The sequence below is a fragment of the Bos indicus genome, chromosome 10 (genome assembly GCF_029378745.1).
Source record: "Bos indicus isolate NIAB-ARS_2022 breed Sahiwal x Tharparkar chromosome 10, NIAB-ARS_B.indTharparkar_mat_pri_1.0, whole genome shotgun sequence".
Classification (NCBI taxonomy): domain Eukaryota; kingdom Metazoa; phylum Chordata; class Mammalia; order Artiodactyla; family Bovidae; genus Bos; species Bos indicus.
This window is the reverse complement of record NC_091769.1, coordinates 29465872-29490507: the sequence shown is the minus strand read 5'-3', so window position 1 is coordinate 29490507 and position 24636 is coordinate 29465872. Positions and strand designations below refer to the sequence as shown.

Genomic DNA, 24636 nt, shown 5'->3' with positions numbered 1-24636 from the left:
ATTGCTCCATTGCAGTCACTGCACACTTTGCTACTTAAAATATGAAGAATGTCTCCAGAGTTTCCTTTAGATTACCTTATCTTGAATACACAAAATTTATTACATTTGACTAAGACTTTTCTTTATTTAAAATGACCAGAAAATCAGCAAATCAAATTCAGCCTTTCATCATGATGAGATAGTACAGAGAAGATTCCACACTAATGAATTTAAAATGTAATTACTGGATATTCAGATTTTTTAAAATAACATGAATCACACAGTCATTTCAATAAATATATCCCTCACATATAAAACTCAAACTACTTTTTGTGATTTCAACACTTAGAAGCCCATATATAAAAATAACATTCCTTAACTTGATAAAAGCTATTGACCAAAAAGTGTCCAACAAACATAATGCTTAACCGGAAAATATTAGATGGAAGTCAATAAAATCAGGAATAGCACAAGGAAGTCTACTAATTTCTATGTTTCTAGCTTTGTTTTGGAGGCTCTAGTCAATAGAAAAAGTCCATAAAAAGAGATAGGCAACAATCTGTTGGCAATAGTATTTAAATAGACATTCATCCATAGAAGATACACCAGTGACCAATAGACACATAAGAAGACATTCAACAGCACTAATAATTAGAGAAATTCAAATCTAAACCCAATGAGTCAATACACTGATTGAGGTGGCTACTACTAAACAAATAAAAAAATCAGAAAGTAACAAGTGTTGACAAGGTGGATAAATTGGAACTTGCACAATACAGTAGCAATGTATCATTTAGCAGCTATGAAAAGCAGTATGGAGGCGCCTCAAAGTAAAATAACACTGTCATATGATCCGGCAATCCCACCTCTAGTATATACTCAAAAGAATTCAAAGCAGGGTCCCAAGGAAATCAGATCAGATCAGATCAGATCAGTCACTCAGTCGTGTCCGACTCTTTGCGACCCCATGAATCGCAGCACGCCAGGTCTCCCTGTCCATCACCAACTCCCGGAGTTCACTCAGACTCACGTCCATTGAGTCAGTGATGCCATCCAGCCATCTCATCCTCTGCCGTCCCCTTCTCCTCCTGCCCCCAATCCCTCCCAGCATCAGAGTCTTTTCCAATGAGTCAACTCTTCGCATGAGGTGGCCAAAGGACTGGAGTTTCAGCTTTAGCATCATTCCTTCCAAAGAAATCCCAGGGCTGATCTCCTTCAGAATGGACTGGTTGGATCTCCTTGCAGTCCAAGGGACTCTCAAGAGTCTTCTCCAACACCACAGTTCAAGAGCATCAAGTCTTCGGCGCCCAGCCTTCTTCACAGTCCAACTCTTACATCCATACATGACCACAGGAAAAACCATAGCCTTCACTAGACGAACCTTTGTTGGCAAAGTAATGTCTCGACTTTTGAATATGCTATCTAGGTTGGTCATAACTTTCCTTCCAAGGAGTAAGCGTCTTTTAATTTCATGGCTGCAGTCACCATCTGTAGTGCTTTTGGAACCCAGAAAAATAAAGTCTGACACTGTTTCCACTGTTTCCCCATCTATTTCCCATGAAGTGATGGGACAGGATGCCATGATCTTCGTTTTCTGAATGTTGAGCTTTAAGCCAACTTTTTGACTTTCCTCTTTCACTTTCATCAAGAAGCTCTTTAGTTCCTCTTCACTTTCTGCCATAAGGGTGGTGTCATCTGCATATCTGAGGTTATTGATATTTCTCCCAGCAATCTTGATTCCAGCTTGTGTTTCTTCCAGTCCAGCATTTCTCATGATGTACTCTGCATATAAGTTAAATAAACAGAGTGACAATATACAGCCTTGACGAACTCCTTTTCCTATTTGGAACCAGTCTGTTGTTCCATGTCCAGTTCTAACTGTTGCTTCCTGACCTGCATACAAATTTCTCAAGAGGCAGATCAGGTGGTCTGGTATTCCCATCTCTTTCAAAATTGTCCACAGTTTATTGTGGTCCACACAGTCAAAGGCTTTGGCATAGTCAAGAAAGCAGAAATAGATGTTTTTCTGGAACTCTCTTGCTTTTTGCATGATCCAGCAGATGTTGGCAATTTGATCTCTGGTTCTTTTGCCTTTTCCAAAACCAGCTTGAATATCAGGAAGTTCACGGTTCACATATTGCTGAAGCCTGGCTTGGAGAATTTTGAGCATTACTTTACTAGCGTGTGAGATGAGTGCAATTGTGCGGTAGTTTGAGCATTCTTTGGCATTGCCTTTCTTTGGGACTGGAATGAAAACTGACCTTTTCCAGTCCTGTGGCCACTGCTGAGTTTTCCAAATTGGCTGGCATATTGAGTGCAGCACTTTCACAGCGTCATCTTTCAGGATCTGGAATAGCTCAATTGGAATTCTATCACCTCCACTAGCTTTGTTCATAGTGATGCTTTCTAAGGCCCACTTGACTTCACATTCCAGGATGTCTGGCTCTAGGTCAGTGATCACACCATTGTGATTATCTGGGTCGTGAAGATCTTTTCTGTACAGTTCTTCTGTGTATTCTTGCCATCTCTTCTTAATATCTTCTGCTTCTGTTAGGCCCATACCATCTCTGTCCTTTATCGAGCTCATCTTTGCATGAAATGTTCCTTTGGTATCTCTGATTTTCTTGAAGAGATCCCTAGTCTTTCCCATTCTGTTGTTTTCCTCTATTTCTTTGCATTGATCGCTGAGGAAGGCTTTCTTATCTCTTCTTGCTGTTCTTTGGAACTCTGCATTCAGATGTTTATATCTTTCCTTTTCTCCTTTGCTTTTCACCTCTCTTCTTTTCACAGCTATTTGCAAGGCCTCCCCAGACAGCCATTTTGCTTTTTTGCATTTCTTTTCCATGGGGATGGTCTTGATCCCTGTCTCCTGTACAATGTCATGAACCTCATTCCATAGTTCATCAGGCACTCTATCTATCAGATTGAGGCCCTTAAATCTATTTCTCACTTCCACTGTATAATCATAAGGGATTTGATTTAGGTCATACCTGAATGGTCTAGTGGTTTTCCCTACTTTCTTCAATTTCAGTCTGAATTTGGCAATAAGGAGTTCATGGTCTGAGCCACAGTCAGCTCCTGGTCTTGTTTTTGCTGACTGTATAGAGCTTCTCCATCTTTGGCTGCAAAGAATATAATCCATTTGATTTTGGTGTTGACCATCTGGTCATGTCCATGTATAGAGTCTTCTCTTGTGTTGTTGGAAGAGGGTGTTTGTTATGACCAGTGCATTTTCTTGGCAAAACTCTATTAGTCTTTGCCCTGTTTTATTCCGTATTCCAGGGAAATATTTGTACATTTATGGTCATAGCAGCATTATTAACAATAGCTCAAAGTAGAAGCAACTCAAGTGTTTATTGATGGATGGATAAAGAAAATGTGGTACAGACCATATATAGTAGAATATTATTCAACCTTAAAAATGGAGAAGAATCTGATACATTCTAACACAGGGATGAATCTTGAGGACATTATGCAAAGTGAAATAAACCAGTCACACAAAGACACATACTGTATGATTCCACTTATATGAGGCACCTGAAATAGTCAAATTCATAAAATAGAAAATAAGATAGTGGTTGCCAGAGTCTGGGAAAACAGGAGAAATGAACAGTTGCTTAACGTGTACAGTTTCAGGTATGAAAATGAAAAAGTTCTAGGTATCTGTTACACAACATAAATATACTTAACACTACTGAACTCGACTTAAAATGGCCAACATCTATTCACCCTTAGGTAAACCATATGTGCTACATATACAGAGTGTTAATAAATGTTTTGAGTAAGTGATAAAAAAATTTTCATGGTTAAGATGACAAATATTATATCCATTTTACAACAAATGCAAATTGTCATCATTTGTCTATAAAAAAAATTCTAAGACTCTCAACTGAAAAACTAGAACTAAGATGGAAACAAAATCAAAAGCAGATTCTATAAGCTAAGCACACTGTCACCCATATCATATCTTTATGTATGCCACACACAGAAACAAATTGCAGACTGAATAAAAATCTAAATATATATGCATAGGAGTTAAAATACATATATTGTTCAAGTTTAGGTTGGGGAAGGCTTCCTTAAGACCAACAACAATAAAAACAACAACTCCCTGAAAAGATATGACTACACAAAACAAAATTTCCATATAATGAATGACAGCAAAAGGTAAAAGAAATGGCAAGCTAAAGACTAGGATTGTGATATATATTTACACTTGTATATATATGGAAATCAAGGACTAATTCCCTTAACATATAAAAGTGAAGGTGAAGTCGCTCAGTCATGTCTGACTCTTTGCGACCCCATGGACTGTAGCCCACCAGGTTCCTCCATCCATGGGATTTTCCAGGCAAGAATACCGGAGTGGGTTGCCATTTCCTTCTCCAGATCTTCCCAACCCAGGGATTGAACCCAGGCCTCCCACATTGCAGGTAGACGTTTTACCATCTGAGCCACCAGGAAAGTCCTAGTGGACTTATAAAATATAAACACCTTTTAAATCAGTAAGAATAGAGAATGACCCAATTTACAAAAGGGCAAAGAACACAAGCAAACAAGTCACAAAAGACAATGAAAAGACGTCCAACTATGCGAGTATCGGAGAAATACAAATTAAAAATAGTGGTATGCAATTTTTAAACTTGGACTGGCATAAATTAAATGAATATTGGTGAAATGTGAGTAAAGGACATTCTTGTTTTAGCTGCATATTAATGAGTTTCATATTATGAGAGGGCAGCTGTGTAGTATCTATCAGCATTTAAAATGGGCAGGAACTCTTAAGAATTCCACTTCTATCCTATCGAAACACTCACTGGTACGCACAAATAAATACATAATAATTTCATTAAAGCACTGTTTGCAACAGTGAAAGATTCTAAAAGTTAAAAGGTTCATTAATAAGGAAACAGTTCAATAATTACAGTAACTATTTTATTGAGAGAGACATTCTGACAAAAAGTCATAAAATGGAATTTTTTTAAATGTGCACAACTGCACCAAAATTTTAGAATACTTAGGAATTGATTTAAGGGACATTAAAACCTCCACAAAGAAAACTGAACAGAGAAATCAGAAAAGACAATATATAAATATTTACAGAAAAGATATACATACTATATGGAATTAAAAACTCAGTATTATTGTAAAAGATGTCAAGGCAATCAAAACCACAATGTCCAAGTTAATAAACTAATTTTAAAATGCATATGAAAATACAAACCGCTGAGAATAACCAAGGTTAAAGGACACACTCTAGTAGATCATGATTTATTATAGCTGTCATTAAGACAGTGCTACACTGTTACAAGGTTAGATAAATCTAGAGAACACTGGAACAGAATACAGTGTCCAGGGGAGGAAGGTGGGTTTCTCAGTAAATAATTCCAGATAATTCTGATATAGAAAAAACAAACTTGATCTCCACCTCAACTTGTACACAAAAATCAATGCCCAGTATATTGTAAGTTTAAGACAAATGAAGAACATTAATACCTTTATAAGAGAATATTTTCATGACTGACTTAGGAAAGGATTATTTTAAGAAGGCTTAAAATACCCTAATGATAGGACAAGAATGATTATAATAAAAGTGAGAATTTCTATTCATCAAAAGGTACCATTAAGATAATGAAAAGCTAATCCAGAGAGTAAGAGAAAATACTTCAAACATATTTAACCAAATGGCTAATATCCAGCATATAAAAATAACTTCTGTGTAAAATAATAAAAAAGAATCTATTTATTAAAAATGAAAAAGTGATTCGAACAGGCACTTTATAAAACAGGAGATCCAATGGTCAATAAGCATATGAAAAAGTGCTTAACTGGGAAACACCAGTTAACAACAGACTGGCTTGAATTAGAAAAATCAACCAAGCCAAATGTTGGCAAAGATGTGGCACAATCAGAACTGTGATGTTTTGAGATGGGAATGTAAATTGATACCATCATTCTGGAAAAGTATTTGGTATCATCTACTAACACTGATGTTCAAGCTGGTTTTAGAAAAGGCAGAGGAACCAGAGATCAAATTGCCAACATCCGCTGGATCACTGAAAAAGCAAGAGAGTTCCAGAAAAACATCTATTTCTGCTTTATTGACTATGTCAAAGCCTTTGACTATGTGGATCACAATAAACTGTGGAAATTCTGAAAGAGATGGGAATATCAGACCACCTGACCTGCTTCTTGAGAAACCTATATGCAGGTCAGGAAGCAAGAGTTAGAACTGGACATGGAACAACAGACTGGTTCCAAATAGGAAAAGGAGTACGTCAAGGCTGTATATTGATACCCTGCTTATTTAACTTATATGCAGAGTACATCATGAGAAAGGCTGGGCTGGAAGAAGCACAAGCTGGAATCAAGATTGCTGGGAGAAATCTCAATAACCTCAGATGTGCAGATGACACCACCCTTATGGCAGAAAGTGAAGAGGAACTAAAAAGCCTCTTGATGAAAGTGAAAGAGGAGAGTGAAAAAGTTGGCTTAAAGCTCAACATTCAGAAAACGAAGATCATGGCATCCGGTCCCATCACTTTATGGGAAAGAGATGAGGAAACAGTGGAAACAGTGTCAGACTTTATTTTTTTGGGCCTCCAAAATCACTGCAGATGGTGACTGCAGCCATGAAATTAAAAGATGCTTACTTCTTATAAGGAAATTTATGACCAACCTAGATAGCATATTCAAAAGCAGAGACATTGCTTTGCCAACAAAGGTCAGTCTAGTCAAGGCTATGGTATTTCCTGTGGTCATGTATGGATGTGAGAGTTGGACTGTGAAGAAAGCTGAGCGCTGAAGACTTGATGCTTTTGAACTGTGGTGTTGGAGAAGACTCTTGAGAGTCCCTTGGACTGCAAGGAGATCCAACCAGTCCATTCTAAAGGAGATCATTCCTGAGTGTTCATTGGAAGGACTGATGCTAAAGGGGAAACTCCAATACTTTGGCCACCTCATGCGAAGAGCTGACTAATTGGAAAAAAACCCTGATGCTGGGAGGGATTGGGGGCAGGAGGAGAAGGGGACGACAGAGGATGAGATGGCTGGATGGCATCACCGACTCGATGGACGTGAGTCTGAGTGAACTCCGGGAGTTGGTGATGGACAGGGAGGCCTGGCGTGCTGCAATTCATGGGGTCACAAAGAGTCAGACGCAACTGAGTGACTGAACTGAACTGAACTAACACTTAAGAATTGATGTTTTTGAATTGTGGTGCTGCGGACAACTCTTGAGAGTCCCATGGACAGCAATGAGATCAAACCAGTCGATCCTAAAGGAAATCAACTCCAAGTATTCACTGGAAAAATGATGTGGAAGCTGAAGCCCCAGGACTTTCGCCACCTGATGCGAAGAGCCAACTCCCTGGTAAAGACTGTGATGCTGGGAAAGATTGAGAGCAGGAGGAGAAGGGGGCAACCGAGGATGAGATGGTTGGATGGTATCATCAACAGAATGGACATGAGTTAGAGCAAACTCTGGGAAATAATGAAGGACAGGGAAGCCTGGGGTGCTGCAGTCCATGGGGTCGCAAAGAGTCAGACATGACTCAGCAACCGAACAACAAATGACGCTGAATACAGACATATCCTATGACCAGAAATCCCACTCCCCAGTATGTACCAAGCAGAAATGTGTTCCTTTGTGTGCTGAAAGACACACACAAGAAAATGAATAGCAACATACTCATAACAGCCCCAAACTGAGGACAACATGAAGGTCCATCATGGATGAATAAACACATCACAATACATTCATACAGTGAAGTGGTATAGAACAGTGAAAACAAGTAGATTACAGGTACCTACAATTACATGTTTGGTTCTCACAAGCTTAATGTTGAAGGAAAGTAGCCAGACACAAAATGAATCCACTTAGGTTCAGAAGCACTGAAACTAATCTATAGTGTTATAAGTCAGAACTGTGATTTCTTTGGAGGACAAAGGTAGCTGTGATAGGAAGGGGGCCAGATAGGGCCCTCGGGGTTGTAGGCAATGGACTATTTCTTGATTTGCATGGTGGTTATGTTCACTTTGTTATAATTCATAGAGCTATTATACTATTTGTGATGAAATAAAAATTTGTATTCTAAAGCAAGTCAAGGAAAATTTACAAATTACATTTTTTCTTTGGACTTTGGCTTCCTCTCTCCCCTCTACTGTATATTGTGTATATGCATTACACATTGACCAAACCTTTCCATCAGAAGAAAGAACTACTCAACCATATAAATAACATTCTCCGAGCATCAACAAGATTACTCCTTAGGAACACCCTTACTTAATCTTGTAAGGTGGTCATGACTCAAGATCCACTAATCTCTCTAATGGACAGAACAGTTCTTGGAGAGTTCTGAAAGTCTATTCCCAGGTGTTAAGTTTTCAGTTCAGTTCAGTTCAGTCGCTCAGTCATGTCCGACTCTTTGCGACCCCATGAATCGCAGTATGCCAGGCCTCCCTGTCCATCACCAACTCCCGGAGCTCACTTAGACTCAGGTCCATCGAGTCAGTGATGCCATCCAGCCATCTCATTCTCTGTCATCCCCTTCTCCTCCTGCCCTCAATCCCTCCCAGCATCAGAGTCTTTTCCAATCCTTTTAATTTGGCTCAAATAAAATTTTCCATTTCTTTCTGAGGTTGAGTGATTTTTTCATCAGCACTTGTAATATGAGCAATTTTCCACATGTATGCTACACTTCAACATAAACTGCTTTTTTAGAAAGCCAACTGTGGGAATTCCTTGACAATCCAGGCTTCCCAGGTGGCACAATGGTAAAGAATCCACCAACAAATGCAGGAGATGCAAGAGATGCAGGTTTGATCCCTGGGTGGGGAAGATCCCCTGGAGTAGAAATGGTGACCAACTCCAGTATTCTTTCCTGTAAAATTCCATGGACACAGGAGCCTGGTTGCCTACAGTTTATGGGGTCACAAAGAGTCAGACACAACTGAGCATACACGCATGCATGCACACACACACACACACACACACACACACACACACACCTTGGCGATCCAGTGGTTAGGACTCCATGCTTTCATGCCATGGACCCAGGTACAATCCCTGGTTGGGGATCTAAGACCCCGCAAGCTGCTTGGTGTGGTCAAAAAATAAATAACATAATAAGCTAGTTGTGATGCCACTGATTTTCATATATTATCTCATTTTATCTTTACAATAATTATTTTAAATTATCATCATTGCTCTTTTTAAACAGTTAGTACATGGAAGAGCCAAGCTTCAAACTCAACTCTATTTGATGCCCAAACCTATGAAACCCAAAGTAAAGGAAACAGCAAACTTAAGCACATCCCTAAGATTTCCCTGGTTCAATTTCTTTCTCTCTGAGATCATCTTCTGCTTTTCCCATCTTACATTCTCACTCCTTCCTCTGGTAAAGAGTGCTCAAGAGTTTAGCCATGGAACCTTTGCTTTAGTTACTAGTCAGAAATACAGTCATTTGTTCTTTCTATCAAAGAGGAAAACACTCACCATGTCCCAACTGCTGTTTCTGGGAGGAGGGATCTGAAAGAGTGAGTGCCCTTTCTTGGCTGAGCTGGTGGGTGATCCCAGAACAGTAAAGGTGGACCAGAGGAAAGAATTCAATGCAAGTGAAAGATGCGTGTTGTGGGGGGAGTGGTAGAGGGGAGGGTACAGAGGTTGGAATGGTAGAGTGGTGCTTGGTGGAGGATCCAGAGAATAAGCACTGGGCAGCTGGCAATAGATTTGAAGAAGAGAAGAAAAATGAGGTCGCCTGGATAGAAATTTTCAGTAAAAAAAAAAAAATAGTGAAAGGAGGTATTTGTGAAAATGTGGCACAGGATATGGCATATCAAACCTCAGCCTCACCTCCCCAAAAGAAGCTTCCAAGTGGATTTTAGTGCTTGTTTTATTTTCTCTAAAACATCATAAGACTACTGAAATACACAACCATTAAAATAAAAACATTTGTTCCTGTACCTCCTAAAATCAAATAACATGCACCCTGCATTTCAGCATACAAACTGAGCCCCATGAGCCCCACCTGAACTTTGCAAGAATTCACAAACCAGAAGCATTTTTATTTGCTTTACATTGCTTAAGTGAGACTAGACCATATTAAAGATACCATTAAAATTCCTATTAACAATTTTTATGAGTCAAAAAGCAGCATGAAATGACCCAGTTAATTTCTGTGGATGTGTCTGGTGAGCTGGCATGGTACCCATATCTCTCCTTTATTATTCAGATGGACTCACTCCAGTGCCATAATACTTTGTTTTTTTTTTTTTTTTAATAATCAGCATAATTCTTAAATGCTCCTGTTCCCATGTGCTTTCCTTGCTGGGGCTTTAATTGTTGTATGTTGGCAGGAAAAAAAAAAAACATTACTCAGTCTCCAATGCATTCCACCACCCCGATCCCCGACTTGAAGCTGTGGTTCTTCTCTTTCTTCTGTCATTTCAGCTCTCTTATTAATTACATGTATCTTTCAGTAAGTCATAACCTCTCTGGCTCTCATTTGTAAAACTAATAGGATTAATCACACAATTTCTGAGATGCTTGCATCTCTAAATTCTTAATATTCTAAAGTTTCAGATTCTGTATTTTAATCTCTTGCTTTTCGTCCTCTGAGCTAAAGACCTTTACTAATATTTCCTAGGACACAACATACGATTCCTGAGTCACTGGTCCACATTTTGGAATTCCCTCTGCTAAATATCAATTCTTAGTTCCCATTTGTGTTCAGGAAGTCAGTCTCCCTCCCCCACAGCTCCCAGATACATAGTAGAAGCCTGTACCACTTGTGTCACCTCTGATTTCTCAGTATAAGATGCAAAGTTTTACTGGGCCATTGGCACAGCTTCCAACTTCTGGACCATCACCCTAACTCCATGCAAGTGATGGTAACATGTTACAAAGGCCTGTGAAATATACAATGAACTAACCTATTGCCTAGACCATGAAAGAAGACACTTAGGAAAATCTGAATGGACATACGATATTAAAGGAAAATCCATTCATGGCTAACATAGCTTGTTAGCTATGAATGAAGTTTTTAAAAGTACTAGAGGCCAGTGAAATATTCCAAGATATTTATAGCTCTCCCTGGCTGGTGGAGACAAGAACGTCTGACTCAGCAGGAAGGGTGGCAAACAGCTCTATCACTTCATAACCAAGGGAACCTAAATTAGAAACAAACCAGAAAGTAGGCGGATCTTTATCATCAAGCTGAGAAATGGGTTACCTAAATTACTCCAAATAGGGACGCTCCTGAGCTACTCCAAGGTTCTGGGTGGTGTGAATAAGCCCAAAGAGATGCCATACACACTGACAACTTGCCCACTCACAGTAACCCTGGTGCCTGCTGTTAGGTTCTATTTACTACATAACCACAGTGTTCCTCGAGTATGGTGGTCCTTGTGCCAGCCCCCAGTCCCAGGCCAGCTCTCAGGTACAGCCAGGGGAGAGAAGGGCAGTTCCAGATGCACGCTGAAAGAGAAACTAAAGACGCATAGTTCATTTTATTTTGGGAAAACATGAGGGCTTGCTTTCTTTGTCCTTTTTTTCTCCATTTTTTTCTTGGGTAATTAAGTGACTGACAGTTTCCTAAATGGTACCATTTTAATCTCGCACACATTAGCTTCATTTCCTCTTCGGATGTTGAAGTACACAGTATGACGGTGTACTTTTTAAATATCCTAATACTTAAATAATAATGAAAGAAATGTTTCAGGTCATTCGTTATAACACAAAATAGGAGATGAAGAGGAAAGGAGGCCCAGCTCTAGGCTGAGCATTTGCAGCAAAGGTTCTTCATCTAAACCTGGGGATGTGGCAGGAGGTGGGGCAGGGTGTCCACAGATGGTTGTGGGGTGAGGAGGAGGGTCTGAAAGACTGTAGATGCAAAATTAACTGCAATGTCTTCTTCCATAGCTTTCTATCATCGTTAGCCTTTTAAGGGGTCTCAGATACTAAGAATCACCAACCAGAGTAAAACTAAGGAACAGTAACCCTGAGATCAGATGGTCCAAACGTGCCCTTCACTCAGGCCAGCCCTGACCTCAGGAGGAAAATCTGAGTATCCAGTGTGTGTGACTCACTAGATTCGAAGGAATGCATTTGACTTTAAGGAAAAGTAATCACAAGATACAGTTTCACATCAAGTTTTTTTTTTTTTTTTTTCCAAAAAATAACATGCCTGGGAATACATTTAGACAAAATACAAGATATACCCCTATGTATCCATTTATTTAGTTTATTAAGTCAGAAAAGAAAACTTAAATAGGTTTAAAGATATGTTCCTGGTAAGAAATATTAAGCATTTTAAAGATCTCGATTCTCATCCCCACCTTCACATTAATTTATAAATAATGCAATTCCAATAAAAGTCCCAAAGGGAGTCTTTCAAAATAAGACTAAGTAAGCTAAAATTTTCTGGAAGAAAAAAATAAGAAACAAAAAAATTTTTGGAAGTATGCCTGGGAACTTGAACAGATTCTGAGATATATAGGTACAATAATGAAGATACTGGTACAAAATCCAAACACAAAGAGAAAAGAAAGCTCAAAACTGTCCTAAACTTATCCTGGAGAGGAATAATTACTCCAGAAGCTTGCTATACAATTAGCTACTTACAAAACCAGAAGCTGCCATTAGCTCTCTACTGCAGGCTAGGCCCTGAAATAAGTTTTCAATATGAAATGGACAAAAAGAAGAGAAGGAAAGAAGAGGTAGAAAGAAATCACTTAAGAAATGTAAACATAAAGCTGATATTTGAGTAGGGGAAGTCCTCTTAAGCCAAAAGAAAGGCCATACAATAAAATGAGAGTAGATTTGAGTATATAAACACCTTAAATTTCTATACACCAGAAAATACAAGTAAAGTAGAAAGCAAATAAGAGGAAAAATAATTTCAGTGTTTTAAAAGTATTGATTTCATACTGAACACCTTTAGATAAGAAAATTAAGTTTGGCAATTAGCATGCATAAAAACCTGAAAAAGGCATAAACACTTTTATTTAGCCATTGCACAAGCAATGTATCCTAAATAAAGAAAACACTGATAAACTATTTATGTTATTTTCATCATTATACATTTCAAAAAATGAAACCTACAAATTAATCATTGTTCAATGCAGAAATCAAAGATAAGTCACATTTTCAAGTATAAAAAGCAATCTGTACAGTGAATTAAAAAAATTTTAAGTATTAAATTCACACAGGACTATCACCATTCACAATGGTGGAAATGATATCTCTATGAAACTCAATTTAGAGATTCTGTTTCACTCTGTGTTATTTCTAGATATTTCCAAACTTATTTTATTTTGTAATATTGGGAAACCACTGAAAGCCTATGGAGGATTTTCTGAGATCAGTAAACAAAGCCTCTATACTAAGGTGAAGTAGGAGTGCACAGGGCAAGGCTCTGAGTAATAGCCATTGTCTTTTTCTATGAACTGATTGGAGCAGAAAACATACCCTCCCACAGGATACAAGGGAGGAGCTTTTCTTCACGCCCTATGTGGTCAGGTACGATGTGGTACGTGTGTGCCAATTCTTTGCACAGACTGTCGGGCTTCAGAACCTTCTTTCACCTGGAGTCAGCCAGCAGTGTAACTGTGCTGGGTATCTTTCATTTGCCTCCCAGATCCACTCTTGCCCCTTCTGGGTCTTTTTCTGGGCTCTGCTGTCTGGCCTAAAGCAGATCCCAGTCCTCTAACTTCTCTTTGGATTTGGCCAAGAGGAGAGATGGCAGGAGACCAGAGAGCAGGAGAAGAAAGTCAGAGCATTCATTCCTCCAGCTCCCTCCCACGGGCAGGTCACCATGGACTGGCTGCATCCCTCCACTGAAGGCCACGGCTCCTGTTGGGTAGCCCCCTCCACACCACTCAGCCTCCCTCTGACATTATGGGTTTTCTAGCAGCTTCACCTGGCCCTGCCTGGGCTGTAAACACCTCCCATGATTACTAGCCCCAGAGAGCTGCTCCATCTCTCCTGCTTTTCCCAAACCCCATCCACAACCATCTCCATCTCTTTGTAAACCATCTCCAACAAACTGTCAATCAAATCATCCTCACTTGATCCCTGACAAGACCCTGGCTGATACAGTAATAGTATACAGAATTATCCAAAGACAAAATAAGTATAGCTAAGTGCATTTATTCTCCATAAAGCAAAATGGGAAAAAAAAAAAAAAAGTAGCCTAATAGGGTCTATAAAATTCTTTCAAGTTTGAGATAAAAGTTTAACCCCATGTTACCTCTATGATTTGACTATTCTATGATACCCAGATCTTTATTATGTCCAATCTTTTTTTTTTTTTAGAAGACGTTGGGCCTGTTACAAACCCTTAAGTAACCTCACCACAGATAGGACAGCCTGTTAGAGGAGGAACAGAAGAGATCCCTGGGGATCTATCTCTGATAAGACAAACAGCTTTTGCAGCATTTAACTTAAAGGTAGACATTGACTTTTTTTTCATTTAGGTTCCCCTTGTATTGTTTCATACCTTTTCACTTGGTTGTGACTTGGTTTTACTTAGCCCTGGGCTTCACAAGGTAATCAAGTTTTCTCCACCCAGATGTTTCTGGTCTGCAGTGCAGGAAAGCAGCAGGGACTCAACCTGACTTAACCATTTAAGAATGTGATGAGCCCACTGAAAAATTCCTCCTAAAAAAAGCCAGACTATCCCACAAGCTTGTTTCGAGAGCAAACTTCTGTACTCAGGAGGAGGAGGAAAGACAATTCTGTGAACATGAGGGCTGTCACCTAGATTATAGTCCCCAGTCCAATTCCAAGGAATGCTTGGGGGGAGGGGATGGGGGCGAGGGGAGAGAGAATGCTCTTTTCACTCACAATAGCTTTGAGGCATCCCAAGTACAAAGCAGAACTGCATTGCTAATAATGTATGAAAGGACAGTACAGGGCTTGGGAAAAGGGATTCTTTCTCTTTTGAGCAGAGCGATTCAAATACTGTATGAATGAACACAGGGGACCCTCCCTGGTAGAGGTCAACTCCAACCTGCGCAAGTCCCTTGAGTGACAGCTCTGGTGAGCGCTAGTGCCCCTCTCAACTGGCACATCACCTGGGCTCTGAGAGCTGAGAGACTGGCAGTGGAAGGGCCCTTGATGGTGGATGCAGCATCATCAGAATGGCAGCAGAGGCTCCAGTGGGAGCCAAAAGCTTTAGCTGCCAAGGGAGTGAGTTTGTTGCCGTGTCAGCAGCTATACATGATGCTGATGGCTTTGGCAGTGGCAGAAGAGTGCACCCTTGACAGTTGGCACCAGCAACAGTGGTCAGCTTCTCTCACATGGCTACGAGGGCTCCAGAAGCCATAGTTTAAAGGGACAGCTTCCCCTAGATCAGCTCTTTCTTTTTATCCTTGAACAAAAGTGATCTGACTATATCAGATGACCACCTAAGCCCTCAAAAAGACATCACTGAACGATGAACTCTGAACAGAGGGAAACACAAGCAGCGGCACATCCAAAGTAGCCAAGGGCAGCACAAGGACAGTGAGAGATTCAAGATGAAAAAAAACACCTCTGGGCCAGCCCTGCTGAGGACTGGGCTCCCATGCTGACAGCACAGAACTTTTACATCTGTGTGCTTAAACGCTCAGTTGTGTCTGACTCTTCGTGACCCCGTGAACTGTAGCCCATAAGGCTCCTCTGTTCATGGGATTCTCCAAGCAAGAATACTAGAGAGGATAACCATTCCCTTCTCCAGGGGATCTTCCTAACCCAGGGATGGAACCCAAGTCTCCTGCATTGCAGACAGATTCTTTATCATCTGAGTCAATAGCATACTTGAAATACGAATGCTAGACTCCTGCTATCCCATTTCACTAAATGAATTATACATGCCAAGAAAAATTAAAAGCACTTCGAACACCCTAAAATATTTTGGATCTAATTTTTCTATCTCTGTGCTCCCTACTTCCCTAAGGGCAGGGAAACCAATGGAAATACCACAAAATGTATTAAGTTATAAACTATGTGCTTATAAGACTCCAGATTTCTCAGAACTTAAAATCACAAGGAAAGTGTTAACTTCCTCAAGATTAGCAATAAATGACAAGGCAACCATATGTTGGTATTGAGTCATGAAGTAAAAAGAAGTTTCCTGCAGGCATAGAGTATCTGCTTTAATACTCCGTAAAGTGTTATCAGCAGAGTAATTACTGCTACAAGGTTCATAAGAAAATAAGCACCAGACCTGGGAGCACAGAAAGTGAGCCACAGGACTGCCACCCATGGGAACCAGCTGGGGACTGAGATGCTTTCTCCAGACAACAGTCAGTCTTCTCTCTGTAGCAAGCTGTCCTTGTGCCAGCAGAATGCACCCAAGAGGACTGTTACTATTCATTGATTCCCCCCTCCTTTTCCCTCATCTAATCCCAGACCTTAGATTGCTCTGTGAACACACATTTCATGACCAAAAAAAGAGAGAGAGCTTGGAAAGCTTCTGACTTTGGGTGTAATTACACAGCAAGGTAATGACAGGACTCTGAGCTTCTAGAAACAGAAGAGGAGAGAAAGCAATACTCAGGAATCTCTATAGAGTATAAATGCCCCCAAATGTGATTTGACATAGACTGAAAAGTCATTTAGGACCTTTCTTTCTCTACTCAGCAAATGCTCATTATCACAAGGAAGACTGCCACCCCATTATACACTAGGAATAAGAACTCACAGGATTCTGGTTTTTCACTAAAGGGAGCCTCAGGACTTTTTGACTGTTCAAACTGTGCCAGATTATGGAAAAGACAACTTGGTAGGTGGTCAGTATTGCAGTCATAAGCATTCTGATTTTGGAAAAATCAAATGTAGGCAAGAAGAACGAAATAGTAATATACATTTTCACCAAGGCTATGATAGCTTTCACTCTGTAAGTCAAGCAGGTCAGAAAAAAATGTCATCAAGTCATTGTCTTGGGGGTAGTCAGAAGTTTGCAACTGTGTAAGTGGAGGCTAGAACTGAGATCCATTTGTGAAATCACTTACTGATTGTAACTTTATCATCTTTCAAAAAGCCTATGGATTACTAAACCATCCAAACTTTGATCCACTTATGTCAACCAGTCAACCAATAAGAACTGAAAGAAGTACTTCTTTTGTATAGCCATACAGACTGGTAATATATACAGATACCTAAGACAATCAGCAAAATGGAAGCCTATGCAAGAAATCTTCAAATATCAGGAAGAAGACAAAGAGGTTTCCTCAGAGATACATCAAAACACACATATATACAATTAAGACATAACCTCCTCCCATTCTTTTCTTTTTTAATTTCATGCGAACCTTTCACTTAAAAAGTAAAAATATCTAGATTCCCATTCTATTTAAATACGTTCAAGCAAAGCTCTGGGGAAGATTTCCAGGGAATTAGCTTGCTTCGAAATTGGCTATGCATTAAATAAAGCTTTGTTTAACAAAAGTGAAAGAGTAACTGATGGTATCTGTACATTCACTCTGCACAAGGTTCCTGTGGCTCAAAAGCATTACTTGAAGACAAAGAACAAATCGTATTCCAGCTCTGGAGACTCACACTCTGCCTCTGCCAGAAGCCCTGTCGGCTCACACACTCTCTGAGGGCCAACCACCCGCTTCCTGAAGAATCTGTAATCTACCTTCTCCATTAGTTCCCCCAAGGTTCTCCTCCTTTACACAAGTGCCCCCTTCATTCATTTCACTGCATTCACCTTTCATCTCTAAGAGATTCATTCCTGATAAGTGTGCCAGGGGTCAATGTAACATCGAAACCAAAAAGAAAAGCCTTGAGCATTGCATTTTATAATGAAACAAAAACTCCAATTCTCAGAGTCTACTGAGCTAGAACTAAAAGCCAACGCAGCAAGAGATTCATTTCTGAGACCTGGCTTCTTTTCACATCACCTGCTTCAGTGTACTTCAATCCCACTTTTTCTTCTGTGTCCTTTGTCTTCGGTGGTGGCCAGACAGCCTGGAGTCTGCCAGGAATCCTATCATCCTGCTCAGTGGGGCTGTGGTCAGGCTGTGGGAAAAGTGGGCAGAGAAAAGTTTAAGTTCAATAAAATGTGACCAGAGCCAACTAAACCCTGAGTTGCATACTGCTCTCACTCGCTGCAACTGAAACAACTCACTACAATACAATCCTTTTCCAGAAACATAAAGTGATCAGCTGGAGTGGAAAAATGAAACAACTTAAGGCCAAGTATTACACAATCTTCAATAAGTGATTTTCAGCATGTAACTCTTTTAAAAAGCCATAAATACACTCTGAGCTGAAGATACAGATGTACTATAACTTGGTACATTTATACTATAATTTGGTACATTTATAGGTATGTTTACAAATATTGCCCAAACAACTCCAGGGTTAAAGTTATAAACCAGCTTTGCACTTTCCATGAAGATTAGTTCTAGGTCAAGATAACACTTCTCTAAGACATTCACATTGATCAATTCTTTTTTTTTTTCTTTCCTACCAAAAAAAAAGAATGATATGGCTGTCACTTTCAAGCTATTTTTACAGGGGTTGATTTTACAACCAGAAGAATGCTATATTGTATTTAGTTTTTAACTGCAACCCAAGCTAATTTTTCTAAAGACCTTAAATTTAACATTTTAACTGATCAAATGTATGAGGGAATGATAATTATATTCAAGGTGAAACTAAGCAAAAACTTCTACTCACTGCCCTTATGAACTTTTAAGATCCACTGAACAAGTGCTTGCTGCTGCTGCTGCTGCTGCTGCTGCTAAGTCGCTTCAGTCGTGTCCGACTCTGTGCGACCCCATAGACGGCAGCCCACCAGACCCCCCCGTCCCTGGGATTCTCCAGGCAAGAACACTGGAGTGGGTTGCCATTTCCTTCTCCAATGCATGAGAGTGAAAAGTGAAAGTGAAGTCGCTCAGTCGAGTCCGACTCCCAGCGACCCCATGGACTGTAGCCTACCAGGCTCCTCCGTCCATGGGATTTTCCAGGCAAGAGTACTGGAGTGGGGTGCCATTGCCTTCTCCAAAGTGCTTGTTAGTCCTTACAAATTTCCTGAATACTTTTTTAAACAACTGTAACAGTTTTCACAAATTAGATGGTTACCATGTGCTAACTTCATTTATTCTTCAACACTACCATATAAAATTATTTTCATCATTTTGCTGATGAAGAGATTGAGGCTTAGAAAAGATCAAGGTCACCCAACCAGTAATTGGTGGAGTTAGAATTATAACCCAGGTCTCATTCTAAACCCAGTCCTCAATCAGGATATCTTATAACCAACACAGAACATTTTAATCACATCACAAACATGTATTTGGCCAAGTGACCAATTTTCAAAGGAAAAATACAGTTTTCACAAAGGTATAATTAATTAAATGGGAAGGAAGTCTGGGCTACATTTCCATATCGCATTGATTCTGATGCTGCCTGGTTTTTATAAGCACATTTACTATTAATGCTTAAACTCAGAGTGACAGTTTCCCTTTTTGATCTGCACACCTTTCTTACAACAATCCAGAGAAATATAAGAAAGAAAGAAAATACTCCAACTCCAAAATGTCCAACTCCAGACTCGTTATAAGGACCACTTGATTATACCATGTTTCACCTACAGGAGGGTCACTAAGAGTAGGTAACTAAGACCCTCTTTGACAGGAAACCTGAAAAGAAACATGGCCACATAACACTTTATGACAAATCACACAACCCAACTGCTACGTACGCTTTTGGAATCTGAGGGGCCATCCGCAGGCCTTGACCTTGACCGCTCAAACACAGCTCTTAGGGACTCCTTCTCATGCCTCATCTTGCGCTTGAGAGCTTCCAGCTCAGAGGTGTCAGCCGTGGTCCCCTTTTTGGGGGGACGGATGAATAAGGCTTTAAAGGCCTCCAAGGCTGTTTCTGGAGGCTTTGGCTTGACCTCTCCTCCCTGGGTTTGGGCTTCTCCAGGGTTGCTCTGGCTCTCCTGAGGTGCACCACAGCCCATCTCTTCCCCCTTGAGCTGTTCAGGGTCTTCTGGCTTCGGTTCGGCTTTGGGGACGTCAATGTTGAGCAGCTGAGACAGCTGCTCCAGGAGAGTGGGAGTGGCCTTTGGATAGCTTGTTTTCTCTCCCATCTTCACTGCTGGAGGCCCTGCCTGCGCTAGGGACCGCTGGACTGGCTGGGTCAACTTGAGCAAAGCCAGGTCCCCATCCTTTGGTTTAATTTCAGTGATGGTCTCCCCGCCCTCGGTTGTGGCTCCCTTCTTCAGCACACGAAGCCCACTGAAAAAAGCTGGAAGCTGGAAGGACTTCTCTCCAGGGACTTCTTTTTTAGAAGAGGTGTTCTCGGTGACACCAAGACTTGAGTCCTGGTCTGCTACCACAGCTGGAGCCATGGAACCTTTTTCTCCCGCTTCTTGCTGGCAGGGGCTGTGGTGTGTCTGAAGGCCACCTTTGTCGGGTTCCAACTTGTAGCTTATCTCCTGCAGAGTTCTTTGAGGACTTTCTCCACTGAGCTCTGCATCACCCCTGTCACCAGGGGCGGTATTTTCCCTTCCACCTCCTGGCTTTTCTTGGGGCTCCTCGGATGGCTCAGATAAAACAACACCAGTGGATCTGGGGCTATTGGTCTTGCTTCCCTCTTCTGGTTCCTGGCCTCCATCATCAGAATCAGAATCAATGGTGGTGTTCACCAGGGTCCCTCGAACCAAAATGACATTGTCTTTGTTCATATTCAAAGCAGCGAGTGGAAGCAGCTCTTGTCCAGGGAGAGAAATCCTGGCCTCTGCTCCTCCCCTAGGACTTCCCTCCAACTCCGTCTGCGTCTCCACCTTTGTCTTCCCATCATTTCCATGGTCAAGTGGAACCTGAGCCTCTACCTCCTGCAGATCCGATCCACTACTGGGCTCCACCACTAAATTACGGAAGGCTTTCAGCACTGCGTCTTCCTCTTCGGGTTTCACAGATTCCAATTTACTCGTGAACCCAAAGAGGGATTTCATAGAGAACTTGGTAAGGATCGACAGCGCCGGGTCAAGTCCGGCTTCAGGTTGTTCTGGTTTCGAGCCATCACTGCCATTCAGAGCGTTTCCAACTTCCTCCATGTCCCAGCAGTGCCCTGGGTGGCAGTTCTCACTTCTGCTACCTTCCCCTGCTCTCTCAGTTTCTGCACTCCATCGGCTCTTAACTTCCAGAACGGAGAGCACAGGACCGGCCGGTGGACTCAGCCGCAGCGCGAGCACACTTGGCCCGGCCCTGGTCCCTCCCGAGCCCTCCTTCCGGTTTGCGCGGGGATGGGGCGCCCCGGGCAACTGTAAAAAGTCGGCGGGGCTTTATGGCCAGAAGCAGCTGAGGCTGCGCACCTTACTACACACGGACTGGGAGGCTGCTCCTCTGGGACTTCCGTATTTATTCCCCGGGACAAAAGGCTTTTTGTCGTAGGGAAAATCAGCCTGCCCCTACTCAACCCAGCCCAGGATTTGCCACGAGCTCCGCCCTAGTGCCCGCGGTTCTCCTGGTGGCTTTCAACTTCCTCATTGGTGAGCAAGGGAAGCTCCAGAGAGTGCTGATCGGGCAAGCTGTTCCTGACAGCCTTCAACCACCTCCCCGCCCCTCCACTCCCAGAGCAGCCCAGGAAGTTCAAAAGTGAATCAGCAGAAAATGACTGAAATACGTCTTGCGGGCTCTCTTTTGCCATGTAAATCACGGTCAGAAGCCTGTGCCATCCAAGCAAAAAAAAGAAAAAAACAAAAAACACCCCAAAACTAGCGCTGCACACAGACTGACAGCCACTTACAAAGCCCAAAGTAAAGAAAGAAACAGATCATCTCAAAAGTGCCAAGGACTCCAAAAAGCAGTTAATTTACTACCCCTGAAGCTTTTTCTTTCTTTCTTTTTTTTAAGTGCTTTCTTCCGCTTCCCGGCAGGTTTCATCTGGAATGCAGATTTTAGCTTCCAGGGAAGGAAAACCAACAAGACTGGTTTCAGATTACTGCTGTTTTAGCTCTGCCCTGCTGCCACAGTGTTCTACAAACAGGTACTTAGGCAAGTACGCCCACCACGCCCACTGTCCACCAGCCTCAGGGTGGTAGAGTAAACAGCCCCAGTCAGGGAGGAATAACCCTTCACTCTCTTGGGCTAACCTTGGGCTTCTGTTCAGCAGCTCTGACTTCCTAGCTTTCTTAGGAATCCTGCTGCCCAAAGGGCACCCCTCTGTGCTTCAGCCATCCAACCAACAAATTGAAACCTAGCATGGTACAAAGTAACACACAACCTGCCTTGTTAGGCAAAGCAATTCATAAAAAAGATCCCCAAGAAGCCACATTTCCCTACAGGGAAAAACATCTGAAAGGTCTCTATCAGGGCTCTGTCACAGACCCATTTGCCTAAAACAAAAACAGGAAAGACAAAACCACCACCAAACATCAGCTCAGTGTAGTTTCCAATGCTGTACAAGCTGGGAACCTGGCAATGAAGGACATGGAAAAATTGCAGCTCTGTTTCCTAGCAGCATACCTGCCTCTTGGGGCAGCTTCCTGTTGTACCTGAAGGTCTCAGTGTTTACCAGATCCTATTGAGTCAGCAGGCATTTAGTAAGCACCTGGAATGGATAAGGCACTATGCTGGATCAAGAGAGCCAAACTGGCTTAATAGTCATCATAGGTTAATAGTAATCACTGACTCTCTGAATAAAGCTACAAGAAGATTGAGCCCAAGCGTTAAATGCAAACAAATTTATTCTGCAAAACAGAAGCTGTAGCCATAAGCAAAACAGCTGTCTTGCTTTATCTGCAGCAGGGAATGGCTGTGGCTTCCACACTGCTAACTTGAATTGTGTTCTCCACTGAGAAATTCTGATCACAATAATAAATTTCCAGTGCGATGTGTTCAAAAGAAACCTTCACACAAAAAGCGTACATATGATTATAGCCCATCAACTCTTATAGGAAAATTAAAACAGTGCTTCCTCATCCCTGATTTGACCTTGTGTCTAAATGGATACTTTCCTGGTTGCTCCTGATCCCAGCATATTTTGAGATTATTAAATAGGGCATGGTTAATCAAAAGGCCACCACAACACTCAGGAAAATTCATTCGTGCTATTTAAGCCTCATAACAAGCTTCCTATCTAAAGGAAATGCCTGTTGATAAAATCATACTTCTGCTTCTTCAGGACAGAGAAAGAAAAAGGAATCATTACATCAGATCATAAGATCAGTCTTCTGAAGAACCATGTAGACCAGTCAACATATGGGTGAGGGGAAGAGATATGGCACATATTTGTTGTTCTTTAACCGAGAAAGCTCCATTTTCTCAGACGTAATTACTGATTTCCAGAATAAGTTGCTAAGCACTTTCAGCAGATATGGGCAAAATGGGACATAAACTAGAAGACTCTTCTACACTACAGCATGGAGTGGAAATATAAAGTTCTAGCACCTTCTCAATACCCACGGACATGAATACAACGTCGTGGGAATCTTGGGTCCCAGGGAGACAATTTGATTCCAGTCCCTCGGCTTAGGGTAGATAAGGTGTTCTTAGGTTCATTTTAAAAATGAAGCAACCATGGCCAAGAGAATGCAACCAAGCAAAGGCGCACAGCTAATAAGTGGATGATACTAATAATACACAACATTTATTAGGTGTTTACAAGCACTGTTCTAGTTGCTCCATGTGTATTAACTGATTAGTACATCTAACTATGGGCTTCCCTGATGGCTTGGTGGTAAAGAATCCACCTGCAAAGCAGGAGGCACAGGTCTGATCCCTTTGTGGGGAAGATCCCTCTGAGAAGGAAATGGCAATCCACTTCAGTATTCTTGCAGGGGAAATCCTATGTACAGAGGAACCTGGCAGGTTACAGTGCATGGGGTCACATAGGAACAACTTAGCAACAAAATATCAACAACATCTAACTATGAGGTTGGTATTATTTTCTTTTTCCTGTTTGGAAACTGAAGCATGGAAAGATGATGTAACTTGCTCATATTCACAAGAAGAACTGGAACTTGAATCAAGGCAATCAGGCCACAGAATCCACAGTCAGTCTTCTAAAAGCCTGAGCCCTGCTTCCTGCCATAATAGGACTCCACATCCACCTACATCTTAAAATGTGCAGGCGTGTCAGCCCAGTTAGGTGGTGGGGTCTCACTAGGGCATGTATTGTACCTTACCCTCTGAAATGATACCGAAGACTGACTTCATGAAAAGAAAAAAAAATATGAGTGGGACCATTCTTTTCCCTTGTAAATTTAGAGGGGAAATCTAGACGGGCTACTTAGAAAAAAATCAAGCAAAAATTCCCTAGCTGGCTTGTCTACTGGTCACAGACAAGACACATAATCCTTAGGACTCAAATTTATCAAGAGGCTTTCCATTTACCTATACAATTCTCCTTCATTTAGCAAAGTGAACTATCACAAAGATGCATTCATCCAACAATCATTGTCAAGCACCAACTCTGTACGACATAAAGATGAAGAAATTCCAGCCCTCCACCTTGATGAAACATGAAGTTTAATAGGGGAAATCAGCCAAGAAAGAGGTGATTCTTGTTCAGGGACTGTAACTTAGTACTTTATACTCCAGACTCAGTTTAATTAGCAATAGGTGGACCTAAGACAATTTTGAATGAAAGCAAGTTATGACCATAAAAATATGAAGATAAGTAAGAAAGGGCAGCATGGTAATTTAAAGAGA

At 41.2% G+C, this 24636-nt stretch overlaps 1 protein-coding gene across 11 annotated transcripts in view; it reads right to left on the bottom strand.

Annotated features, from left to right (window-relative positions):
- The window catches only part of FMN1 (formin 1), a 501299-nt gene that overhangs the window by 323020 nt on the left and 153643 nt on the right, over positions 1 to 24636 (bottom strand). For 9 of the 11 annotated variants that reach the window (XR_011568786.1, XR_011568785.1, XR_011568787.1 and 6 more), the window contains one exon: positions 17869 to 17986. The exons of 1 other annotated variant lie outside the window; for it this stretch is intronic. Coding sequence is in view for 6 of the 10 variants with exons in the window: in XM_070797220.1 (XP_070653321.1) it covers positions 17869 to 17986 (118 nt within the window). In the remaining 4 variants the exon portion in view is untranslated. Of the gene's footprint in view, positions 1 to 17868; positions 17987 to 19676; positions 22026 to 24636 lie in introns of those variants that run through there. One more of the 11 variants, XM_070797227.1, reaches the window with a different exon arrangement.